The sequence below is a fragment of the Mauremys reevesii genome, linkage group 3, assembly GCF_016161935.1.
Source record: "Mauremys reevesii isolate NIE-2019 linkage group 3, ASM1616193v1, whole genome shotgun sequence".
Lineage (NCBI taxonomy): Eukaryota > Metazoa > Chordata > Testudines > Geoemydidae > Mauremys > Mauremys reevesii.
Genome location: NC_052625.1, coordinates 12,395,147 through 12,417,041, shown reverse-complemented (window position 1 = coordinate 12,417,041; position 21,895 = coordinate 12,395,147). Strand labels below are relative to the sequence as shown.

Genomic DNA, 21,895 nt, shown 5'->3' with positions numbered 1-21,895 from the left:
ATAATTGAATATAACAAATGAAGATGCTAACTCCAAAGTCTCTGTATGTTGCAATAATAAATTAGTGGATACTTCAGAAGACTGATTGTTAAAACACTGCATGATTCTTTAAGGACATGGTCACTGAGCCATTCGGTTTTGCACAATTCTGTTATCAGTTGCCACACATGAGTTGACTGTTGAATTGGTCTTGGAACACAAGAGTTGGGTTAATTTTTTGACTTGCAGTGTACAATAACCACATGCTGTTGTTTTTTTTTTATGGAAGACCAGAAGAACTCCATATGATTAAGCTTTTATGTATCTCTATAGCACTTCAGAGAGTCACTATCTAGATGCTGGAAAGAGACACTAAAGAACACCCAGATAAATATTTTAAGACTTCTTCACGTAGAAGGGGAAAAATAATCACAAGCAGAGCCAAATACTCTATTGATCAAAGTTGCAAGCACTCTGATTTCTGTCTAAACATATGATGGACACAGTTTGTGCAATAGCATTAGCTTGTGTTTCTCTGACTTATTACAAGGCTGTAAACAGATGATATTTAAGTCAGGGCTCAGAACTGATTATTCATCCTATGATGGAAAATGCCATATAAATAAATGCCAGATTTGTGTTTACTACTGAAACCGCTCCACTTACTGTGTCTTAATGTTGCAGTTGAACTGGAAAAGACACTTTCAGTACCTTTTACTAGATACCATAAAGAATCTAAAACAAATCTAAACTATCAAGTGTGCAAGTCTAATTAATATTAGATCTATGGCGTTCTCTACTGCAGATCTGTTGCTTTCAGTTAAATACTGAAGTGAACTGTGTGATATGACCTATTTTGTAGAACTAGATTGAGTTTTAACTTGAGTACATTAATAGGAAAAGATTAACCTCCGCAGGTGTACACTTTTGAAACTAAAGTCTATGTTTTTAAAATTAAGTACAAGCAATTAATTTGCAATGAGAAGCACAGCACCATTACAGTAAAGGGGTCTATGTAAAACTGGAAAGTTAGAGGTTCTGACCTAGTTTTTCAAAATTGTTACAATGTTAATTATAGTTACAATGGTTCCATTTGCTTATGACTTCCATTTGTTGACATAGTATGATGCATAGGTATGTGTTGTGCTTTGTTTAATTATCTGACTTTAATTTAAGATTTTCTTTAGAACATTTTAACTGATTAAACAAAATGGGACTTGATTCATCCCAGGAGGCCACTTCTCAGTGCCACCAACCCTCCAGTAAGAAAGCTACGTTATAATCTTATTGTTTAAATGGTGGCTGTCTATATGCATGTCTCTTGAATAGCATTTAGTAGTCACAAAGCTTGCATAAACAGACTGGCCAAAACTATATCAAAGATAGCTGAAGTGTTACTTTAACATCTGTTGAAAATAGAGCGCTTATAACTATTTGGCTAGGTGTAATTCCAGGACTGTCAAAGATGAGTAACTTCTACAAGCCTTCCAACTTTGACCACAGCTAAAAAATTTAGTATGCTGTGAAACTGGCAAACATTGTAAGTATATTTTGAAGAGAAGGAATCAAAAAGGAAAATGATAGCTTCAGTAGTTTAGGAGCAATTACAGGATGAAGTGCAATTTTTTGTTGACAATCTAATTTATTTTGGAAGCTAACATTTCATATCTCAGTAGATGCAAGAATCATAAGTTAAATGTACTTTGCTGGCGATGTAAGTGCAGTGGATGTAGGTTTCTTAAACAATGTCTTCCATGTCATGTGGCTAGGCTTCTTTTGGCTAAAATGCTATGGACAGTGTTTCTTCTCTTCTTTCCTCCCATCTTCTACTTTTATATGATGACAGGGCAAGCATTTTGATCTGCAAAGCTCATGACTGCACTGCTCACCTCCCCAGTAAGTTGAGACTACTTAGAAAAATAAAGGAGTGCTCTGCTTCCATTTAAAAATTAAAAGGTAAATTCTTTGAAGTGGCCTTTGCATATTCTCCCATACGGCATGCATCCTCTGATGCTGTTGAAATTTTTTGCAAAGCAGTGCCTAAGCTACATCGTTGCCCTCTTGCCAGCATCAAATGGTTGGAGCTGAGGTTAAAAAAGGTCTGATTGCCCCCGCCAGGTCAATTCATTTTTTACCATGGATGTCTGTGGGTGTTAAGAATATGCGCCAGTACATCTGTTAGTCTGTAAGGTGCCACAGGACTCTTTATCACTTTTTGAAGAATATCTCTGTATACCTGGATGGCAGAATTCACTTTTCATTTTAAAACTCTCCCTATTTTTGTTAATGTGTATGATAGCTATTTAGTATTTGGCCACTTATTATTGAACATGGGTTCTTAAACATTTGGTTATGGCTGATCTGACCTCCAAAGATTCAGATAAAAAGAGATGGTTGTAGGCAGTGTATTTCATGCTCCCACATTCTCCCGGAAGTGGATGCACAGTGCCATTTTCTGTTCGGACAGGGGAGCTCACTTTGTTCAGATTTGAAGGCCCTGTATACAGAGCAGCATGCCTTGGAACCACACCAGTAGACAAGATGATCCATGTCTTCTGAAATGAGGCCCTCAGTCCCTAGATTTGTCATTGGACCAACTTTCAGGCCTGTTATGTTGGAGCAGACCGTCTTTCTCTTCAGCCAGGCATGACCACGGAACTAAAGTCTGTGCCAGAGAGAGACTATAGTGCCAAGGTCTTCAGTAAGCATTGGAGCTTTATTAGCACAAATAAACACTAGCTCAGAAGTGGGGCTTTTGCTGCTGAAACTTTACTGATGTCAGGGCTGATTTCTGCTTCTAAGGATCCTTCTTTGGTTCTAGGAACTACTTAAGTACTGAAATATGGAAACCAAGCTGACACCAACTGGTATGTCAGTGCAGGAAATTCCTTTGACACTTAAGAGCCTTGTTCTAATGGAACAATCAGATGTGGCTATCCCTCTGTCCTAGGATCTTCTGTCTGAGCGTGTCACATCATGATGCATCCATTAATGCTGGGACCTTCATTGGGAAAAAGCTCAAAAGTATCAAGCACATCTTCGCTTATAGGACAAATCCGCACCAGTGTCACCTCAGCTGCCCTTAAACATAAAAAACAAGTAAAAACAAGTTGAAAGGTATCTGGTGCCAGAGAGGAAGAGGAAGGTATCTGGTGCCCAAAGAGGAAGGCACTAAAGAGGGTCCTTCTTGCTAAGATTCCTGCTATAGCACAGATGGTTCCTTCCATTTGCCCATGGTGCCAATTCTTAGGATATGGCTCTCTCTGCAGTTAGTAGCTCTGGCACAATCACCAGAACATATGATTGTGCTTCTGTGGGTGCATTCTTCTAGAGATGGTTCTGTTAGTCCAACACCTTTTGGAATGAGACAGCAGAGATGAGTCTCCAAGATTTCAGTTCCAGGATTTGTCTGATCAACCTTGAGCTTGGGAGGCTTAGACAGCTCTTGGAATTGGGGTGCTTCAGCATTCTGTGGCTCCAATTTTCTGTTGAGCTAAGAGAGTTGGAGTTTATAAAGCCTCTTGGAGCAATTCCTCTCAGACCCACTCTTACCTTCCCTTTTAGCCCTGGGGCTGTGACTTTCACTGGCAGGGTTTTTCATACCTTTGAAAGCTGGAAGATAGTAAAGTTGCCAAAGTCTTTTGCTGCTCCTCATCCTTCCACCTTTCGTAAGACCGCTGAGGTGGTGGCATCCCCATGCGCTGAGTTAGGCCTGCCAACATTCCACTGTCTTAATCAAGTATTGCTTTTTTTACACAAGTTGTGACTCATAACAAAGGAGTAGTGTTAAAGATTTTTGACTTGGCTTAGTGTGTACATTCTATGTGATGTGGGGGAAACTCTGTTTTTCTAGTATGTGGGCCATATGCTCCTTCTCTCCTTGCTGCACTTGAGGAAGGCAGGGAAATATAGAGATGAGTGTTGTAAAAGGAGCCTGTGAAGTGAGTACTTTCTATTCTAAGGATTCTGTAGTACGGTCATTACAGTGAAAAGTTGTTCAGACACTGTCATTTCTTTAAAGTAATTTTTTTTTCTTGCCTGTGCACTAAAGACATCTGGACTTCACATCCTCACAAACTAAAATGATTGTGTCCACACAGATGCTTTGAATTTCTCATAACTGACCACTTATAAAGCTGATAAAATAGTGGTGTATTTATATCCATCTTATGTTCAAATCTACATAGTCACCTTCTCATTCTCTCTGTAGACTCTTTACACCCTGACACTTGCAAAAAAAAAACAAAAAAAAACCCCACATAAACCACACTTCAGACTATACATGGACACAGCGCAAAGCCTTACCCTGAGTAAATGAGAGGAAAAATACTTTTATTCTTTGTTTCGTGTTGTGTACCCATTAGATGCGTGGTACAACCAGCTAGCTTCAAGAGACATGTCCATGGTAGATGTGTGGCTTCCCCACATGAACATGAGATGACACTGCCTATGTTAAACTTGGCAGAATTTTTATATATAATTTTGAGGAATGATAGAAATATTTTTTTGATTTTTATTTAAATTTTCTTATTTGCTTGAAATCATGGATGTTACACAATTATTATGATAGTAGACATTGAGATTCAACAAGTTAAAAGATTTATAAATAGGGCCCTACCAAATTTATGGTCCATTTTGGTAAATTTCATGGTCATAGGATTTAAAAAATCATACGTTTCATAATTTCAGCTATTTAAATCTGAAATTTCATGGTGTTGTAACTGAAGGGTCCTGACCCAAAATGGGGATGTGGGAGGGTTGCAGTATTGCCACACTTACTTCTGTACTGCTGCTGACAGCAGTGCTGCCTTCAGAGCTGGGTGACCGAAGAGCAGCAGCTGCTGGACGGGAGCCCAGCTCTGATGGCAGCACCGCCTCCAGCAGCAGCAAAAAGTAAGGATAGCATGGTATGGTGTTGCCACCCTTACTTCTGCTGCTGCCTTCAGCGCTGGGACCGTGGCCAGCAACCGCCCCTGTCTGGCCTCCCAGTTCTGAAGGCAGCACAGAAGTAAGGGTGGCAATATTGTGATTCCCCCCCCCCCCCCTTCAGTAACCTTGGGGCTCCTCCGGCCCTCTTTTGGGTCAGGACCCTCAGTTTGAGAAACGATGGTCTTCTTCTCCAGCGTATAGTCTAGGATAAAATATGTATAGTCTAGGATAAAAGTGCACAAAAGACCAGATTTCATGGGGGAGACCAGATTTCACGGTCCGTGTCGTGTTTTTCACGGCAGTGAATTTGGGAGGGCCCTATTTATAAACCGTTAAGTCACAAACTGTCAACACCCCATGTCAAAGGTAAAAAATAAATATCCTTAACTCAACAAATCATATCCATTTCTACTGTTTGTTCGCTAGCTCATTTGTAACCAGCCTAATTCAAAAGTCTAAATCACTGGATTAAGTTCTCAGGCAGCATTTTTCTTTTATTGACTATCTGTAAATTTCAATTATCCATGGAAATATTTTTTCATGGTTTGTATCTGTAATCAACATTTGCTGATATTTACTGGTTAAAAAAATATAAACATTCCAAACCTATATACTCCCCCACCCGCCCCCGACACTCCTCTCAGCTTGGGATCCTACTGTTTGATCTGGATTTCCCAACACTTTTTTTCCCTCTTTTCTGTATTCTGGATTGCCATTTTCCACATTCTAGTCCCTAGACCCTCCATCTGAGTCTAAACTGCTTTTTTGCATCATCCTTTTAATTTATTAGGACCAAGGTTAGTATATGCTAGTCCTTTTCTAGGGTGCTTCCATAAGGAACTATAACAAAACTTGATTAACCACTATTCAGTTAAATTCATTTTGAATCTTTAATTAGATATGATCTCTCCTCCAGTTAAAATTAGTTGTCTAGTACTGATGTCGAACAGCTCTCTTGTGCCACCCAGGAGGCGTTTTCACTTCAGTCACAGAAATGGCGATACAAAACTTAAAGGGAGAAGACATGCTTGAGATTTGGACTTAACCTTTCCTCCCCTGTTCTCCCCTTCCCACACCATTTTGTTTGTGTTGGACAGTGTGGCATTTCCTGAATGTCTTGCTGCCAATTCAAGTTCAGTGTAGCAAAAATTGAACTAGTTATGGAGTGGTGGGTAGTATGAAAATAGGCAGCACTACTGGAATAATTCTGTTTTTTTTTTTTTAAATCTGTGATTGTGTAGGCGACTCTATTTGTTTGGGATCCTTGAGGATGAAAGTGATGTAGAAATGTAGATTATCAATCATAACAAATATACACTAGCTTTGCAAATTTGTTATGAGAACACCGACTAAGCATGGAAGTGTACTTTTCCTCCTATGGAAGAAATTACATGCCCATCAAAATGACCGTCTCTAGGTGAATGGTCAAACAGAAATTTTTTGAAGTGATTTTTTTTTTTGGTTGGTTTTTTTTTTTTTGGGTAGTGCTGCTTCCTTTCTGTGTTCCACCAGGCAGGTATTGTTGTATGGGCAAAGCTCAAACCCTACTTAATTTTAGAATATTAAGGAAAACTATCAATTCCATTTGCCCACCATTTTGCCTCAGTAAGTCATCACCAGTCCTAGTACTCAATGTCTAGTTGAAAGAGTGCGTGTGTGGCCTCTACAGTGGAGGCTGCACAGGTGTAGCTGAATTAGTTGCTAGAAGTTTCTTGGTGCCAAATGCACTGATCTGTTTTTCCCTTGGAGAAATTTTGCTTCTGCCACAAATCTAGTCTTTAACAAAAGGCTTTCCTAGGTTGCTGTATGGCTAAAGTTGTCCTTTATGGTAGCACAGTGCATTTTAAATACACCATCATTGTAGTGTATATTGAGTTTACACTGTAACATGTCCAAGATGACCATCTAGGGAAGCTTCCTTTTCTACAGCAATTCAGTTACTTGCTGTAGAAAGTTCCATAGATTTTTTTGTCCAGGTGAGTGTTGTCAGTCTAATGATACTGAGTTTCGGATATATGAAGTCATGGCATGTGTATGTATCTTACTCTGTGGTCTGTTCTTATGTTTTTAGGATTCCCCCTTTACAAATGCAGGAATGGGATCTAACCTAAACCTTTTGGGTGAGATAGAATGTGATGCCAGTATAATGGATGGAAAGTCATTAAATTTTGGAGCAGTTGGAGCACTGAGTGGTATGTTAACTATATACTATAAAGCATAAATACAGTTCATGTTTAAAGATGATTAATGCTTTCCCTTGAGAGAAGGAGAGCTCTCAATTTCACTCCGAAATACTCCCATTGAAGTCAATGGAGGGAGGATTGGGCCCATAATTATTATAAAACGCTGTACTTTGCTTTAAGTACTCTTTTTTAGCATTCTAGTTTGTCATGAAGGTAATTCAGTCCTGGTCCTGTAAGGTGCTCCCATGGATACAGGTTTGTTCAAGTGGAGCACCTTTTAGACTTGGGGCCTTGGCTATGCTGCAAAGTATAAATCATGTTGAGATGCTAATAGAATATGTAAAATGAAACAATAATATGTCTTAATCTGCTTTTACAGTCTGTCTACTTGCAGACTTGATCTAATTCAATGTTATGGTGTGTAAGTGTACATTTTTACATTTCATTTGAAACATACAATATTTGACACAACTTTTCCAGAGCTGTCTGAGACAGACATTTGTTGTTGTTTCACTGGCTAAGGGATATTTGAGTTTAAGATTTTTTTTGTCACAACTCTGATGTAAAAAGTGAGAAAAGTAGTTTATAAAATGTGTTCCTCTAACACTAGTGCAGCTCTCTGTGTGATGAGAAATGAATCTTGCTGTTAACACAGCATCTTTGTTCTGGTCAATTTAAAATGTCTCTTCACTTGTAGAATCCTATGAAACACATTTTTAAAGAGACAGCATCAAGTTGTTCAAGCCTCTAAACACCTGAGATGTTGAAAAATATCGTAGAAAATGTGCTACTGACTTACACATTTTTACAAGGGGCATTATAGATTTTTCTGTCTTTGAAAGTGAATACATGTAGTAAAACCAGGGGAGGCTATTGAGGACTGCAAAATGTCCTGTTTTGTTTTTCCTCCATATCATTAAAGCTGATAATCATAGAAATGGAGAAATAAATGAGCAAACATCTCTGACAATCAGGAAGAGGATCACTCTGAACCTGTTGCCTTCTCTTGTAGCTGTTTTAAAGGTGACTGCAAAAGACTTTGAGAAAGAATGGACTTTTTTTTTTTTAAACTGCTTCATGATTCATAGGAGGCTTAAAAAGAAGTGTCCCTTTCTTGCTACAGTGTTTAGCCCCTTCCATCTTATCTTTGAATTTCTGGACTCTTGTAGTGGGGCAGTCACATTTCAGTGCACTCCAAAAGAAAATGCTAACTTTAAAGCAAGTGCCAAGCCTTTGTACAGTTATCAGTTTACCATTATATTGAGATCTCGGATATTGCAGGCAATGTCTTTTGCCTTAACAAATGCCATGCAAACTTGTAATAGCAACAGAAAACTGAATTCCTAATGTTGGTTAGTGAAAATAAACCCTGCAACAGTTGTGAAACAACATTTAAAATTTTTGTTCCTATTTCTTTTCAGGAATCAAGAATCCTGTTTCAGTTGCAAATAGGTTGTTGTGTGAAGGGCAGAAGGGAAAACTCTCTGCTGGCAGAATTCCACCTTGGTAATTGCTTTGTTCTGCTTGACTTTCTTTTAGCCTTTGGTCTTTAATGAATGCAATATTTGAAGGTTATTCTTATCCTCAGAAGGCCAGTGCTGTTTGTTACACATGAGCAATAGCGTGCCTCTAAAAGGAAGACTTGCTTTGTTCTCTCATCTTGGAACATATTATTGTGCACTTGGTGCAGCTGTGAATAGAATGAAATATTGTGGATAGAAGATGATACTATGTTGAGTGTTAATTTCTTTCTTCATGGCTATTGACACAAATTTGTACTATTACTAAGTTCTTATTCCTAATTTGATTTTTAAGAAGTCCTGTAAATTTGTCAGTTAAAATGACTTTTTTCCTAAGAAACCTGTTTGTTTGCCTTTTCTTATGAAAAGATACTTTTTTTCTCTAAGGGTTAAACTTAAGATTTGTGTAGAGTTAAAAGAATAATGGATTTTGAAATCCTTTATCTTACTCTCTCTGTTTATGGTGACTCCATCTTTTAACCTAAAGTTGGAAAATAAAGATTACAACGTTTTGTTAACCAGAAGAGTTATCCTATCCAAATGGCAAACAGCTTATTAAAGATGGAGCTGAACAATGTAAAGCATCTTTACAATGCATTTAAAATGCAACATTTTTCTTAATATAAATCTGTCTAAATGTTGAAGAGTGAATATGAAATACCTTGCAGACTTCAAGTAGCATACATATTTTGAAAGAAACTTAACTATGCTTCTCAATAGCGCATCAGGTAACAGTGAAATCCGGAGACAATGCTAAGAGCTAGTGTATGAAAAAGAAAACTTTAAAATCTCAATTAATCAAAAATACTACTTAAACTGCCAGATGCTGGGACTGGATGACAGGGTATGGATCACTTGATAATTGCCCTGTTCTGTTCATTCCCTTTGAAGCATCTGGCATTGGGCACTGTTGGAAGACAGGATATTGTTCTAGCTAGATGTTAGGTCTGATCCAGTGTGGACGTTCTTATGTTCTAAATTCCATCTTATTCCCTGCATTTACTAAGTCTTATAAACATGTGTATAACTATTGACAGCCAATTAAAATATTTATATCCAGAGTTCTAAAGCCTTTTAGTAACTGCTGCTTGCATGCACAAGCATACTGCCTAGTATCTTACTACTGTAATACAATTGTTGACACTGGCCAAGTGAAACATCAGTATTTCAGACATGGTTTTGCAAATCTTTTTCAAATTCATCCTCAACGTCTGAAACTGCATGTGATCTTATCCTGGGAAATATAGGTGAAAGGAAACGGATTGTCAGAAATCATTTATTGTACACCCTTAAGTATTCTGAAACATGCTTAACTGGAAATGTATTTCCATTTTATCTGTGTTCATTTAATGTATGTGAGTCTTCAAAGTCAGCAGCAGTCTAAAAAAGCAGAAGACACTTTATTTTTATTTATTTATTTTTATTTTTTAGAGAAGAAGCTCTTGCATGTGATTTGGTAACTTATTCTAAATGTGATAGGACTTGGGGAGGGACTGGTTGTAAGAAATAAACTTATTTCATGTCTCATAACTACGCAAAGGGTCAACTCTACAGTTAGTGGGGACTTTCTTTCAAAAGCAGATAGTTTGCCGTTTAAAAGCCACCAAACCAAACAATTTTGCCCGGGAAGAAGCACTTGTTAATTTTTTTGTTTAAATTCCTTCTTCTGTGTGTTTTAGCTTTTTGGTTGGTGAAGGAGCTTACAGATGGGCAGTTGATCATGGGATACCAGCATGTTCACCAGGTATCATGACTACAAGTGAGTAAACTGGTGGTGTGAGTAGGAGGAACAGGTCAGAGTGACTTTAAAAATGGTTTCATATTTTGAAGTGTATTTCACTTCACTGGCATCAGTCATGGTACATAAGGATGTTTTAAGTTCTAGTATTCTGTAGAACTTGGATAATTATCCTTTATAATTACCGGTAAAACTATAGCTCCATTTTAGGTCAATAAGTAATGCAAATCAATGACTTAATGTATATAAACATCAAGAAGTTTCCTGTCTAAAGTTGCTGATACTCAATCATCAAACAATTATACCCTCCAGAACTAAGACAGCATTATACTTGATTGTATTAACTCTGATACAGATCCACAATATATTTCATTTTCCAGATAATTTGATGCACAGGCCTTGCTGAATGAAACTTTTAACAATTTTTCCATTTTCTAAAAAAGCAAAGGTCTTGAAAAATTTCTTTGGCTTGATTAGACAGAATATTTTTACAATCCTTGTTTCCTTTTTCTAAAGTCAATGGGGTTTAAGGAATGTTATATACAGCAGCTGCCACATAGTCATAGGAGATAGTCAAGGAGGCTTCTTACACTAACTCTACCCCTACCTAAAATTTCCTTTGTTGCTAGCACCATTGGAAGAAGCAACAGTGAGTGTTCAAGTGTTGACTGCCAAATGGCATTAAGCGCTGTCATAAAATGGCTTAGAGCAGATCTAGATGGCACTGGTTAAAAATGCTCATGGCCACTGTGACCTTGTCTTAGCTTATAAAAACTTCAGGACAATAAGCTTAGCAGAGGCAAGGCTCAGATAACATCAGGGATTCCATATCACCTCAGCACAGTCTCAATATGCGTGTATATATAGTAAGGAAAACTTCAGTATAAATGGCAAAGTTATACAGAACTGAAAACAAGCTCTTATGATGGGAAATGTCTGCAACCTTAATAGGTGGTGCTACCAGCCCCATCTATAAAAATCCACATACCCATACATACAAGCTAAAAATGAATGAATTATGGAGCCAAATGCAGATTGAGAGGTAGAGTTTAATGTGTCCAGTCTGGTTGAGCTCCTCCGCCCCAAAACACCTGGTTCCTTTTTTCTGCTGCTTATGTTTTTCCACTCTTGACTTCACCAGCCCTTTGCAGACAAGGTAGAGGAAGTATCTTTTTCCAGCTCCAGCCAGCCTCCTTGGGTGAGTGTCTAGATGAATGACCCACTCTCTGGAGAGAGACTTCTGTTTCAGTGAAGTGGATTGATGGACTGCAAATTTGTATAAAATCTTAATTTGGGATTACAACATTTGGATTAACTCACTATCACTGATAATGTTACAGTGCACTTTAAGGTAGCCTAGCACTGCCTTCTGCCCTTCTAAAACATAGGAAATAGAGTTAAGGTATTTTTCCTGCCTCTTCCCCTTCCTGCCCCCCCCAACTTTAACTCTGACCCTGTGGAAATGGCAACAGGCATTGTGAATAAAGAAATTGTGTCCTCAGCATACTTTCCCTTCATTCCTAATTGGACAGTTGGACTATCTGATGTCCTATTAATGTCTACACAAGTGGAGTGCAAGAATACTTCATCTCATCCTAATAACCCCTTCCATATTCTGGGTGCCCACCCAAATCTCCAAATGTGCACTGGCATTCTCATACTGCCATGCACGTTCCCTGTCCTCTGCTCATTCATTCATTCATTCATGCTTGGGGTTCCACTGCAGTGCCTGTCTGGTGATGTTGGTTGGCTGCTAGATGTTCTTGAGCTGTAAGAAGGCTGCTCTTGCCTTACCAATCCTTACTTTGATGATGCTACCTAGGGTGAAGAACTGCACTTTCTTCCAGGGGCTTCCATTCAGTGTGACTGGGTCGTTGCTGATGGAATTGATCGGTCTTGTCCTTGTGGATGTTGAGGCCAACCTGTGGCATCTGCTGTTTACTGTGAGAAAGAATTCTTGATCAGGTTGACCACCTTTGCTGGGATGCCAGGTTGAAGACCTGGCACAGTTGCTGACTTTCCAGTCAGCCGGAATCACTTCTTCTTCCCATTGTTCTTCATCATGGTGATGCTTTTTCTGATCTTGTCTCTGGTTGGTTTATCTGTTCATCTGTAGTTCTATTCCTGTTATAGACTTTCCCTGCTTGTCTTTAATGCTGCCTGTTTCTGCCCAGTCCCCATCCATATCTCTCTTTGTCTTTCCTAATATTCCTCTTCACTGCTCTGTGGGCTAGCCTGCTGTTGTTTTTTGACTTCTTCTTCTTTCTTCTGTCTTCTATCTTCTTGTGAGTCTCTCTGCTGTGATCCTCACTCTTTCTGCTGTGTTTCTTAATTCAAGCACTTCCTGGCATGCTGACCTAAGTGTGTCTCTACTTTTCTGCATCTGTGAGTACACTGTCTTCCTCTTCCTCAGACCGATCCTGTAGTACTGAAAACTTATTCTTTATCCTGTGTGTCAGGTCCAATTTTTTTTGGCAAGTCTCCCATAAGGATGGTAATGTCTTTGTTGTGAGAGAGTCTCTAATATTTTCTGGAGTCTGTGTAAAAAGTAGTCTTTGTCCTCCTCTTCACTGTCATTGGTTGAACATTCATCTTAATCCTCTTCATTTTAGTTCTGAAGGATGCTGTGATGATCCTGGGACCATGTGCTCCCAACCAATCAGTGCTCTCTGTGCCTGCTTGGACAACATGAAGCCCCTGACTTGGGACAGGCAGATGGCCCCAAAGGACCTCTCTGGTGGAGTTTGTCCTCTGCTCACTGCTAGTATTCACTGGAGGAGCAGTAGTGGCCCAGACATTGTTCCACAACCGTAACTGAAGGTTCTCTCTTAAAAGGTTTTCTTAAGGTGAAGATGAAAGGGTTATTAACTCAATCTCTAGGAAGTGTGTGCGTGTGTGTTGGTTAGGAAGAATGATTAAGTTTAGGTCAGGCGTAGCTAGCTCATGTTTTTGACAATCTGAGTATACATATGGATTTTAGGGGAAAATTTGGGGGGGAAATGGCCCTTAAACAGAAGACTCTGGCTAAACCTTAAATATGGAAGTTCTATCGCTTCTCATCATATGGCAAGTAAATGAGCTCAATTCACTGCCTGTGTTCTGCTGGCAGAACTCTAGGCTGTTAGTTGTGCAAAGTCTACCTGGAAGGGATCACAGTGATGCAAGCTTACTTGCAATTCCCTGAGATGCCAGAGCAGCAAAGTGCAGCCCAAACAATGTATGAGCTTAGCACAGGGCAAAGTAGGGCGAGGGCACCCAGGACATGCCCCCCTGATGTGTTGATTGAGTGCATCTGATAATGAGGTCTGATGGAGCTCCACAGTAAAACAAAACCATCCTCCCTGATAGAAGCCCAGGGCAGTGATGGATGTACCATTGCCTGCCTCTTCCTGTGATGAATCATGTTCCTTGGGTGCAGCAACCTTTACATGAGCAAGGACATACAGATTGATTCACTCCTGCAAACACAATCTTGGTGGCTGTATGGCTTTATCTAGTCACATGTTGTGTTAAAATCTGTGACACTACTTACGGATGAACATTACTTTGCTTTACATGCTGCTGTCTGTGTCAAAGTGGAGTAATATGAAGGAAAATTAGATCTAATACAGTCACTCAGCTTAGCCCAAGCATAGCTGGGGTAATATATCAGAGTTAAATTTCATTTCAACCTACCTATTTTTAATTACTTGCATCTGTTTCTGTTTTCAGTTACGCAGTAGTTATTTAGCAGCTGCTCAGCAGATTGCTGTGCTAAGCCACTTTAATTCCTGTAATTTGCTGGTATATTCTTTTTGTAATCCCCCCTCCCTCCAACTGCAGTTAAAAGGGAAAGTGTACAAAAACCTCCTCTCTGGTACAGTTTCAGTCCACTCCATGAACTGACTGCCGGTGGTGCTGTATGACTAGTTAGAGCCTGATCTGATCCCCAGAGATAGAAAACGTATCCTTACTACTCCTAATATCTTGGATTCATAGTTTATTTTAAACTTGGATACTATGGCCATGTCTAAACTACTGAGGTAAGTTGACCTAAGCTATGCAACTTAGCTTAGGTCGACTTACTGTGGTGTCTACCCTGCGCTGCATTGACAGGAGACACTCTCCCATCGACTTACTCGTTCCGGTGGAGTACCGGAGTTGACTGGAGAGCGCTCTGCGGTCAGTTTAATGGGTTTTCACTCGACCGCCGCAGCATTGATCTCAGCAGCATCAGTCCTTGGTAAGTGTAGACATGGCCTCTATCTTGAATCATTAACATACATGTTGCCTTAATGGTAATCTCAGTATAGAGACACCATGTTACCTACTCCAACAGAAACACCACATAATACTTATGAAGAGTTATATTTATAATTGTATATATCAGTTACTGAAGAAAAGTATCAGATTGACCATTAAGCCGAATTTAATGTTTGTGATTTGACAGTGATAGAAATTTCTATATTGCTGTATCTGTTAATGATACCTGAAAAAAATTAATGAAATATTCAGGTGATTGAACCCAGGTTGGAATGATTAGAAATATTACTCCAAAGAACAGAACAGATTTTAGTAGGAGAGGGGAATGGAAAACCTTGTGATTATATAACTTAATTTTTGTTGTGCACTAACAAAAACTAGGATTTAAGCATTTGACAGTAGTAAACGTCTCAGTTATGGTATTTGAAAATTTGTTTAATTTATTTAACTGGATGCCTATTTGAAACATCCAGGCCTAGAAATATCAGATTTAAGCATATGTGTAAATAGTACTGCTGTCAAGTGAAGAAAAGGTAGATTTGGCTAAATCTTGCTTTTTGAAAATATTCAAATTTTCTTGAACTTTGTACCTTTCTGTGAAGTCCTCATCATATAGGATAGCTCTGTGTGAGACTGTGGTCTTAAGACTTGTCTTCTGAAATCTGGAATGCTAGATTAGTTTCCAAAATAGTTAGTACACACTCAAAGTATGCAACATCCTGTATTCAAGTATGTCTTTTCATATGTGAACCACAGAATTACACCCAAAAATAAGAAATATATATCCAGATAACTTGCTCAGTAAATATTCACCATGAAATATACACCTCTACCTCGATATAACGCTGTCCTCGGGCCCTCATTTCCGGCCATTGGATCTCGTTATACCTCTATCGTAAATAACTGTTCACTATTCATAATCTCACACCATGTTCAGGTTGTCTCAGCATCCTGTTAAGGTGAATAGATTGAGTTTAAGTTTTGCTGTAAGGTAGGTTTCCCAGACTTAATGATTTTGAACCCTTTCCAACTACTCAGCATCCTTTCTGAAGTGTGAGCACAGACTTTCACCCAGATCCAGTAAGTCTCATGATTTCAGTGTGAGAGACATATCACCTTTCTACATGTACACTATTTCCCTGTGCAACAGGGTGCTTGGAGAGGTTAGTGCAGTTAGCGCACCTGACTTCCAGCCCCTTGTCTCTCTGTCAGGGCAGTAGAAGTGCCTGGGAGTGATTTGGCCTCCACCCATATCTGGGTCTTTGCTTTTAAGTGGGGGTTTAGCAGGGGGACCGGGGCCCTCCCTCTCCACTGGGTCCCAGCCCTGGGCTCTGTGGGAAGCAACATCGGCAGGGTCCTTCCTGGAGAGAGTCTACATCCGCTGTTCTAGGCTACTTCCTACCGATTTGGGGGCATGGCCCCTATAGTCCAAACAGTCAATAACTGAACAAAGGAGTCCAAATGAGCAGGGCCCTGCAGGACCTGCTGGTTCTCAAAGGGGGTAGTGGTTGGAGAAGGCCTTGCCTGTGGGCCTTACCCACTCTGTAGTCACCTCTCAGGCTTAGCCTTCCATCTAGCTTCCCAGAGAAGGCGTCATCTCTCCAGCAGCCTGTCCTCCTGGGCTTCTGAGTTTCTTTTATCCACTTCTCCAGCCAGAGCATGCTTAGCAGGCCTGGAAGGGCAGGGCTACCTGGGCCTAGTATTGCCTTTTGACTCCTTTGGGCCCAGTGTGGGGTTTGTATACCCCATCGCACCCTGTTGGTACATCCAATTATCATTTTAACCCTCTGAGTCATTGCATTGTCCTGGGAGTCTGTGTTCAGTAGGTCATCCATCAAGTCCTCTTGAGTCACTACTTTCTGGGGTACAGTTAACCATCTTGTGAGTGTGACCTGCCTTTTTCCTGGATATATGACCTTGAATTTGACTGCACTAAAAACACATGTTCAAATAACACCAGTTTTTCAAGCAATACAGATCTCTGTTGAACTGATCTATTGTTACTATATTACCAGTTGTTGTTATCTGTGACTTTCTAGCAGTTTTACGTCCTTCAAAAATCATAGATTCAAATATCATTGGGCCAAGAATCAATTTTTTTGGACCTCCGCTAGAAACATGACCTTTGGCTTTGGATGAAAAGTGACTCGCAGTTACTCTTTGAGATCAATTTTTAACCCATGTAATGTGTTGCACTGATTTTTTTTGAATCAGTGATACCAACCAATCTTGTAATCTCATCATGTTTATATAAATTTTAACTGCTATGGAGGCTAAAGCTGTGCAAATACTTTTTACTGGTATTCTGGAGTTGAATGACGTATTGGATCCCAAATTCATGCTTATGTGCTGCTTGTTACTTATAGGCACGTACAATTTCTCGGGTGATGATGGCCTTTGTCCTATGCGCTGCATTTGGTAATCCAGTGGTGCCCTCTTGAAAGTCCATGTTAAAGGAAAAGACTTTTTGAAAATACTATTACAACATACTACACTGAATCAAAACCTATGTATAAGATTGTCTTTAAAGGCAAATCTCTAGGACAGTACGCTTGTTGAAAGCACAAAGCTTTAGATAAGTTAAAAATGAAAGTACGCTTTAGAGTCAAAACTAATTAACTCTTATGCTGGTGAAAGGTGCTAGAGACTCATGTCTTCTATTGACAGTATGTGAATTTTACCTCTTGAACCTTGGAGAGCTTCATATGTTGAGGGCGTGGTTGAAGTGGCGAAGTAGCCATCCAAGGTGCAAGAATGACGGGAGACACTCTACGGTCTGCTTACTGCATATTTGGTCTCGATGCTCTCCCAAAAAACATGGAGCCGGCCCTGCCTGGAACCATGAGCCCTGGGATCCCTGGCAGCTCATGAAATTTGTCAGTTTCACTGTTGTCCACCATTGAATAACAGTGGTGAAACTGATATGTCAGTTTCACAAGAGGTGCCAGGAATTGGGTCATCATATTTTGTTTTGGAAACACCATGTTTTGGTGCTTTTGAAACAATTTTTTTTCAGAATTCCTGCTTCATGAGAAACTTTCAAACATTTGGTTTCAGCCTGAACCTGGCCAAAACCAAATTTTGAAATGTTGAAATATTCCATGAACTGGAAACTCTGAATTTTGGCCAGTTTTACTAGGCAGTATCAGTTAACTAACAGATTGCTCCTGGAGCTGTGCTGGCTTTGTAAATGATAATGGTACAGGAAAGAGCTATTTTCAGCTATATTTGAAATGTAATTAAACATTCTTTTATGATGTAGGGATTTCTTGCATTTAACTTTCACTGGCTTTGGAATATACCTGTATACATCTCTGCGTATTGAAGGGACTACCCTCTGCAGTGTTTCTTCTTCCCTCTTAGAAGTATAGGGGGAATTAAGACAAGCTGAGGGTAACCTTAAATCAAAACTAATTTGAACTACAAAAGTGTTCCTGTCAATATGCTTTTTGTAAAACAAAGCTCTCAAACTGAGAATACACCATCATTTTTATTAAGCATCACATCTTTAGTTGTAATTTAGAAAACATTTCCTTTTAAATGTAGTTATTAAATGTGGAAAAACACATGTATGCATCCTCAAGATGTATTGATCTTTAGCCTGTGCTGGATTATGGTGCATAAAAATATTGGCTGTGTATTATGTGGATTTAAATATGTGGGTGAGCATACAGATATGTAATTAACTTAGTTAAGAGGCTATATAAACTTATGGATATCATCAAAACAAGCTCATATGGCATCTATTTACATCTTAGCAGTCCAATACAATCATTCTAACAAGCCACTTATTGCTTTCTCTTTTGTCTAGTGTTGCTACATGACTGCCAAACAGGGAGATATTTAGGGCATCATAACTTCCAGATGTGTTCAGTGACTTGTCTGCATTAGATATTTTACTCAAGGTTATATTTGAACAGTATCTCCTTTTGATTTAGTAAAAGATGTAAAATCTGTAGTACTGAAACTTCACACAATCTATATCTTAACTTCGGCTATTGCTGCTAATCATGTGGGTGGAAGAGACTTCTGAAGTGTAATACCTTACTAGTCTACTATTTGTTTGAATAACACTTCATTAGTTAAATGCTTTTAAAATATTTTATAGGGTTTAGTTTAGCAGCTTTTAAGAGGAACAAAAGGAAGCTGGAGTTGGCAGAAAAGGTGGAAACAGATCTTATTCAGCTAAAGAAAAGAAGACAATCAAGTGAAAAGGTCAGTAGATGTTTTGTCACCCTTACCACAAAGATAATTCATAATGTGAAAATTTCACATCTAAATTTTCATTTTGTAGCTGAAGTAACCTGATATAGCATCACAAACCACTCATCTTTGGCCATCTTATGCATGTTAGTATCAGTATAATATCAGATCATCTAAATGATCTTCTGTGGTGATAGAACTTCCTGCTATTTACAGTTTCAAAAGAGCTGTGAAAAAGATGCCTTTTGTCTTGTTTGTGATGTAAATATATCTATACTATTACACATTTTAAAGTGGAAATATGACAAGTGTAAATATGAGCAGATAAATATCTAATAAAACATTTTCTCCAGCTTGGGATCTATCATTGTTTCCCATTTTTTAACGTTTCCTGAGAACACTGCTTTGTGGACCTGGAAGCGGTGAAATTTGAAATGTCAGGTAGGTAAATGTGCATCAAATCATGCATCTAGCATTGACCTGGCCCACGTTACTTATGCTTACTTACTACAAAACTACCACAATTCTCCTTCTTTTCTTCCCCTCCCTGCTAGTTTGAGTTTTGAGCCTTTGTTGTCACTTCAGCATCATGTCTCTCTGTTGCTTAATATATAGGTTTACAGTATGACTATTAATATATAGTTGGCTAAAGTAGGATACTTAGTGAGTAGAATACTAAATAAAAGAAAAATTAGTGGTGGACTGTATAATTCACACCTGCAGGGTTGGTCTATTGAAGACTTTTCAAGTGGTGCAGCAAGGCAACCACTATAGCCTGTGCCAAACATATTCCTTCGGTGAAATATGACAACTGTGAAAACGAAGGCTAGTCTGTTATTTTTTTAAACATTTACCTGCATTTTGTTTGAGGCCGATGCCCTTCTTGGACAGCCAGATTTCCGGACTCTGGTGGCCTGATTCTCCACTGCCTTATAGTCACTTACCCTCATTTAAAGTGCACGTAAATGCTACGGAACTAGAATGACAAGGTGGGTGAAGTAATATCTTTTATTGGACCAACATTACCTCACCCATCTTATGTCTTTAATACCCTGGGACTAACACGGCTACAATAATACTGCATACGAAAGTGGAATAATATTTTACCCTTGCTCTGTACAGGTGTAAATGACTGTACAAGGTTGTGAAGAATCAGGCCTATTTCTTCTACATTCTCAAATCATATCTTCCTTATGTAAAAGTACTTATTCTCAGTCTTTGAAAAGCTGAGGCTCAGTAAAGGAGATAAGAATTAGAGTGGAAAAATGTGTTATTTACTGGTATCTGAACTTTGCCGGTTGCTTCCAGGTTTGTGCACGCTTCCCTGTAACTGAGGGAGGAGGGGTCTCTGCACAGTATTGACATTCATGTAATCTAGGGCAAGTCAATGCTTGATACATGTGCTGGTGCATGAGCTTACCAACCTGCAGTTTGAAATTTCAAGGGGCATATGGCAGCAGTTATGGGGAGCGCCCACAGACCAGGGATAGTAGGTAGAGGAGATGACCAAATATGAGATCTCTGCTTACTGGTAAGTAACTTGATTTATCACACCACTTTCTCTACATTTCAGTGAATTTGGTCCTTGTGAAAGAAACCAGCCTGACAACGCTGTGGGCTGAACTAATGTGTCTATGTAGTATGTAGAATGCAGGCAGTTGCAGGCCAGTGAGAGAGCTCTCAATATGCATCAAACTTGATCTGAAGGGAACAACTTTAGGGCTAAGAGGGATTTGTTAGTCCCTGGCCTCCCTCGGTTGGGACGAGGGATTAAATAATTGGATGTAGCAATTCTGTAGCGCACTCAACAAAAATTACACTGAAACCAGACTTGGATAACTCATTTTGGGCCTGATTCTGAGCCCACTAATGCCAGTCAAGACTCCCTCAGACTACAACGGGAATTAGATCAGTCCTCTGTGGATAGCTTGACTAGTCAGAGGGTCTTGTGAAAGCCAATTGAATTTCTGCTTCCTTAAGACACAACATTTTTCACAGCCTTAATTTTTTTTCCGAAGGACTACTTCACATGTAAATGTCTTGTCTAGATAATGTTTACTCATTTAACGTTTCATTTTGGGCACCCATTCTTGTTGAGTGGATTTTTCAGAAGTCATGAAGTGGAGTAGAACTTGCATATGCAATAAAGTGAATATTTAAAAATCGAAGGATTAGAGCCTTTATGTGGCACTTGCACGTTACAAGATAAATCCTTAATGAGCTTGATTTTTCTTTTTTTCCCCCAACAGAGTTCCCCTGGGGTGTGTTTCATATGTTTGACAAATCTGTTCCATGCAAGTGAATGTTTTAACCCAACGTTTTTAATTACAGCCAGAGTGATTGTCCTAATTTCACTGCAGCCACTTCAGAAAATAGAAGTCTCCTGACTCAGCTTTATGCGGTTGCAGTTGAGAGGCATATACACTTACATTTCATTGGTGTTAGCCAGTGAGATGCATGTAGTAAAGCATAAACTATAGTTTTGGCTAGTTTCAAAAGACCAGATCTTCAGCTGGTGTAAATCAGCATAACTCATTGATTTCACCATGACTACATCAATTGAACTTTTGGCCCAGTGTATTTGTATGTTGGAAAACTAGCATGTTCATTTGTCTGAGTTAGTTTGGAAACTCCACTATTTGGCTTAATAAAATTGAGTTAGTGGAACACATACTGCAGGAATCATTATCAATTAAATCTTTTGGATAATCTGATACAAGGATATCAGATCCTTGTTTGAGTGTGCACTAGCACCTGCCACTGCCATTGTAATTAAGGTGGTGTAAGGGGACTTTTAAAGCTTACAACAGCATTTCATGCCTAAGTTAAAGTGTGGCATGAAGGTTCCGTTACCAAAGGCAGAATATTTTACTAGATTAAATATAATCAAAAACGTTGTTCACTACTGCATCTGGTGTCAGAAACATACACTTTTCAAAATTTCATGCACTTATGCACTTTTATAGTAAACTTCTTCTGAGAAATGCAAAATTTTCCCTACCTATCTTGGTGGGGGTTTGCTCCATTCTCCGCGTGTATTGGGGGTGGGATCTCACCTTTCCCTCCGGTGCTTCCTCTTCATTCTTTCACAAAGCTAAAGA

General features: G+C 39.1%; 1 protein-coding gene across 12 annotated transcripts in view; it reads left to right on the top strand.

Moving 5' to 3' along the window:
- TASP1 (taspase 1) overlaps positions 1–21,895 on the top strand; it is a 150,805-nt gene that overhangs the window by 24,405 nt on the left and 104,505 nt on the right. For 11 of the 12 annotated variants that reach the window (XR_005596833.1, XM_039532158.1, XM_039532159.1 and 8 more), the window contains 4 exons: positions 6,980–7,100; positions 8,513–8,597; positions 10,291–10,370; positions 18,700–18,806. Coding sequence is in view for 11 of the 12 variants with exons in the window: in XM_039532158.1 (XP_039388092.1) it covers positions 6,980–7,100; positions 8,513–8,597; positions 10,291–10,370; positions 18,700–18,806 (393 nt within the window). In the remaining variant the exon portion in view is untranslated. Of the gene's footprint in view, positions 1–1,825; positions 1,876–6,979; positions 7,101–8,512; positions 8,598–10,290; positions 10,371–18,699; positions 18,807–21,895 lie in introns of all 12 variants that reach the window. The other variant, XM_039532161.1, reaches the window with a different exon arrangement.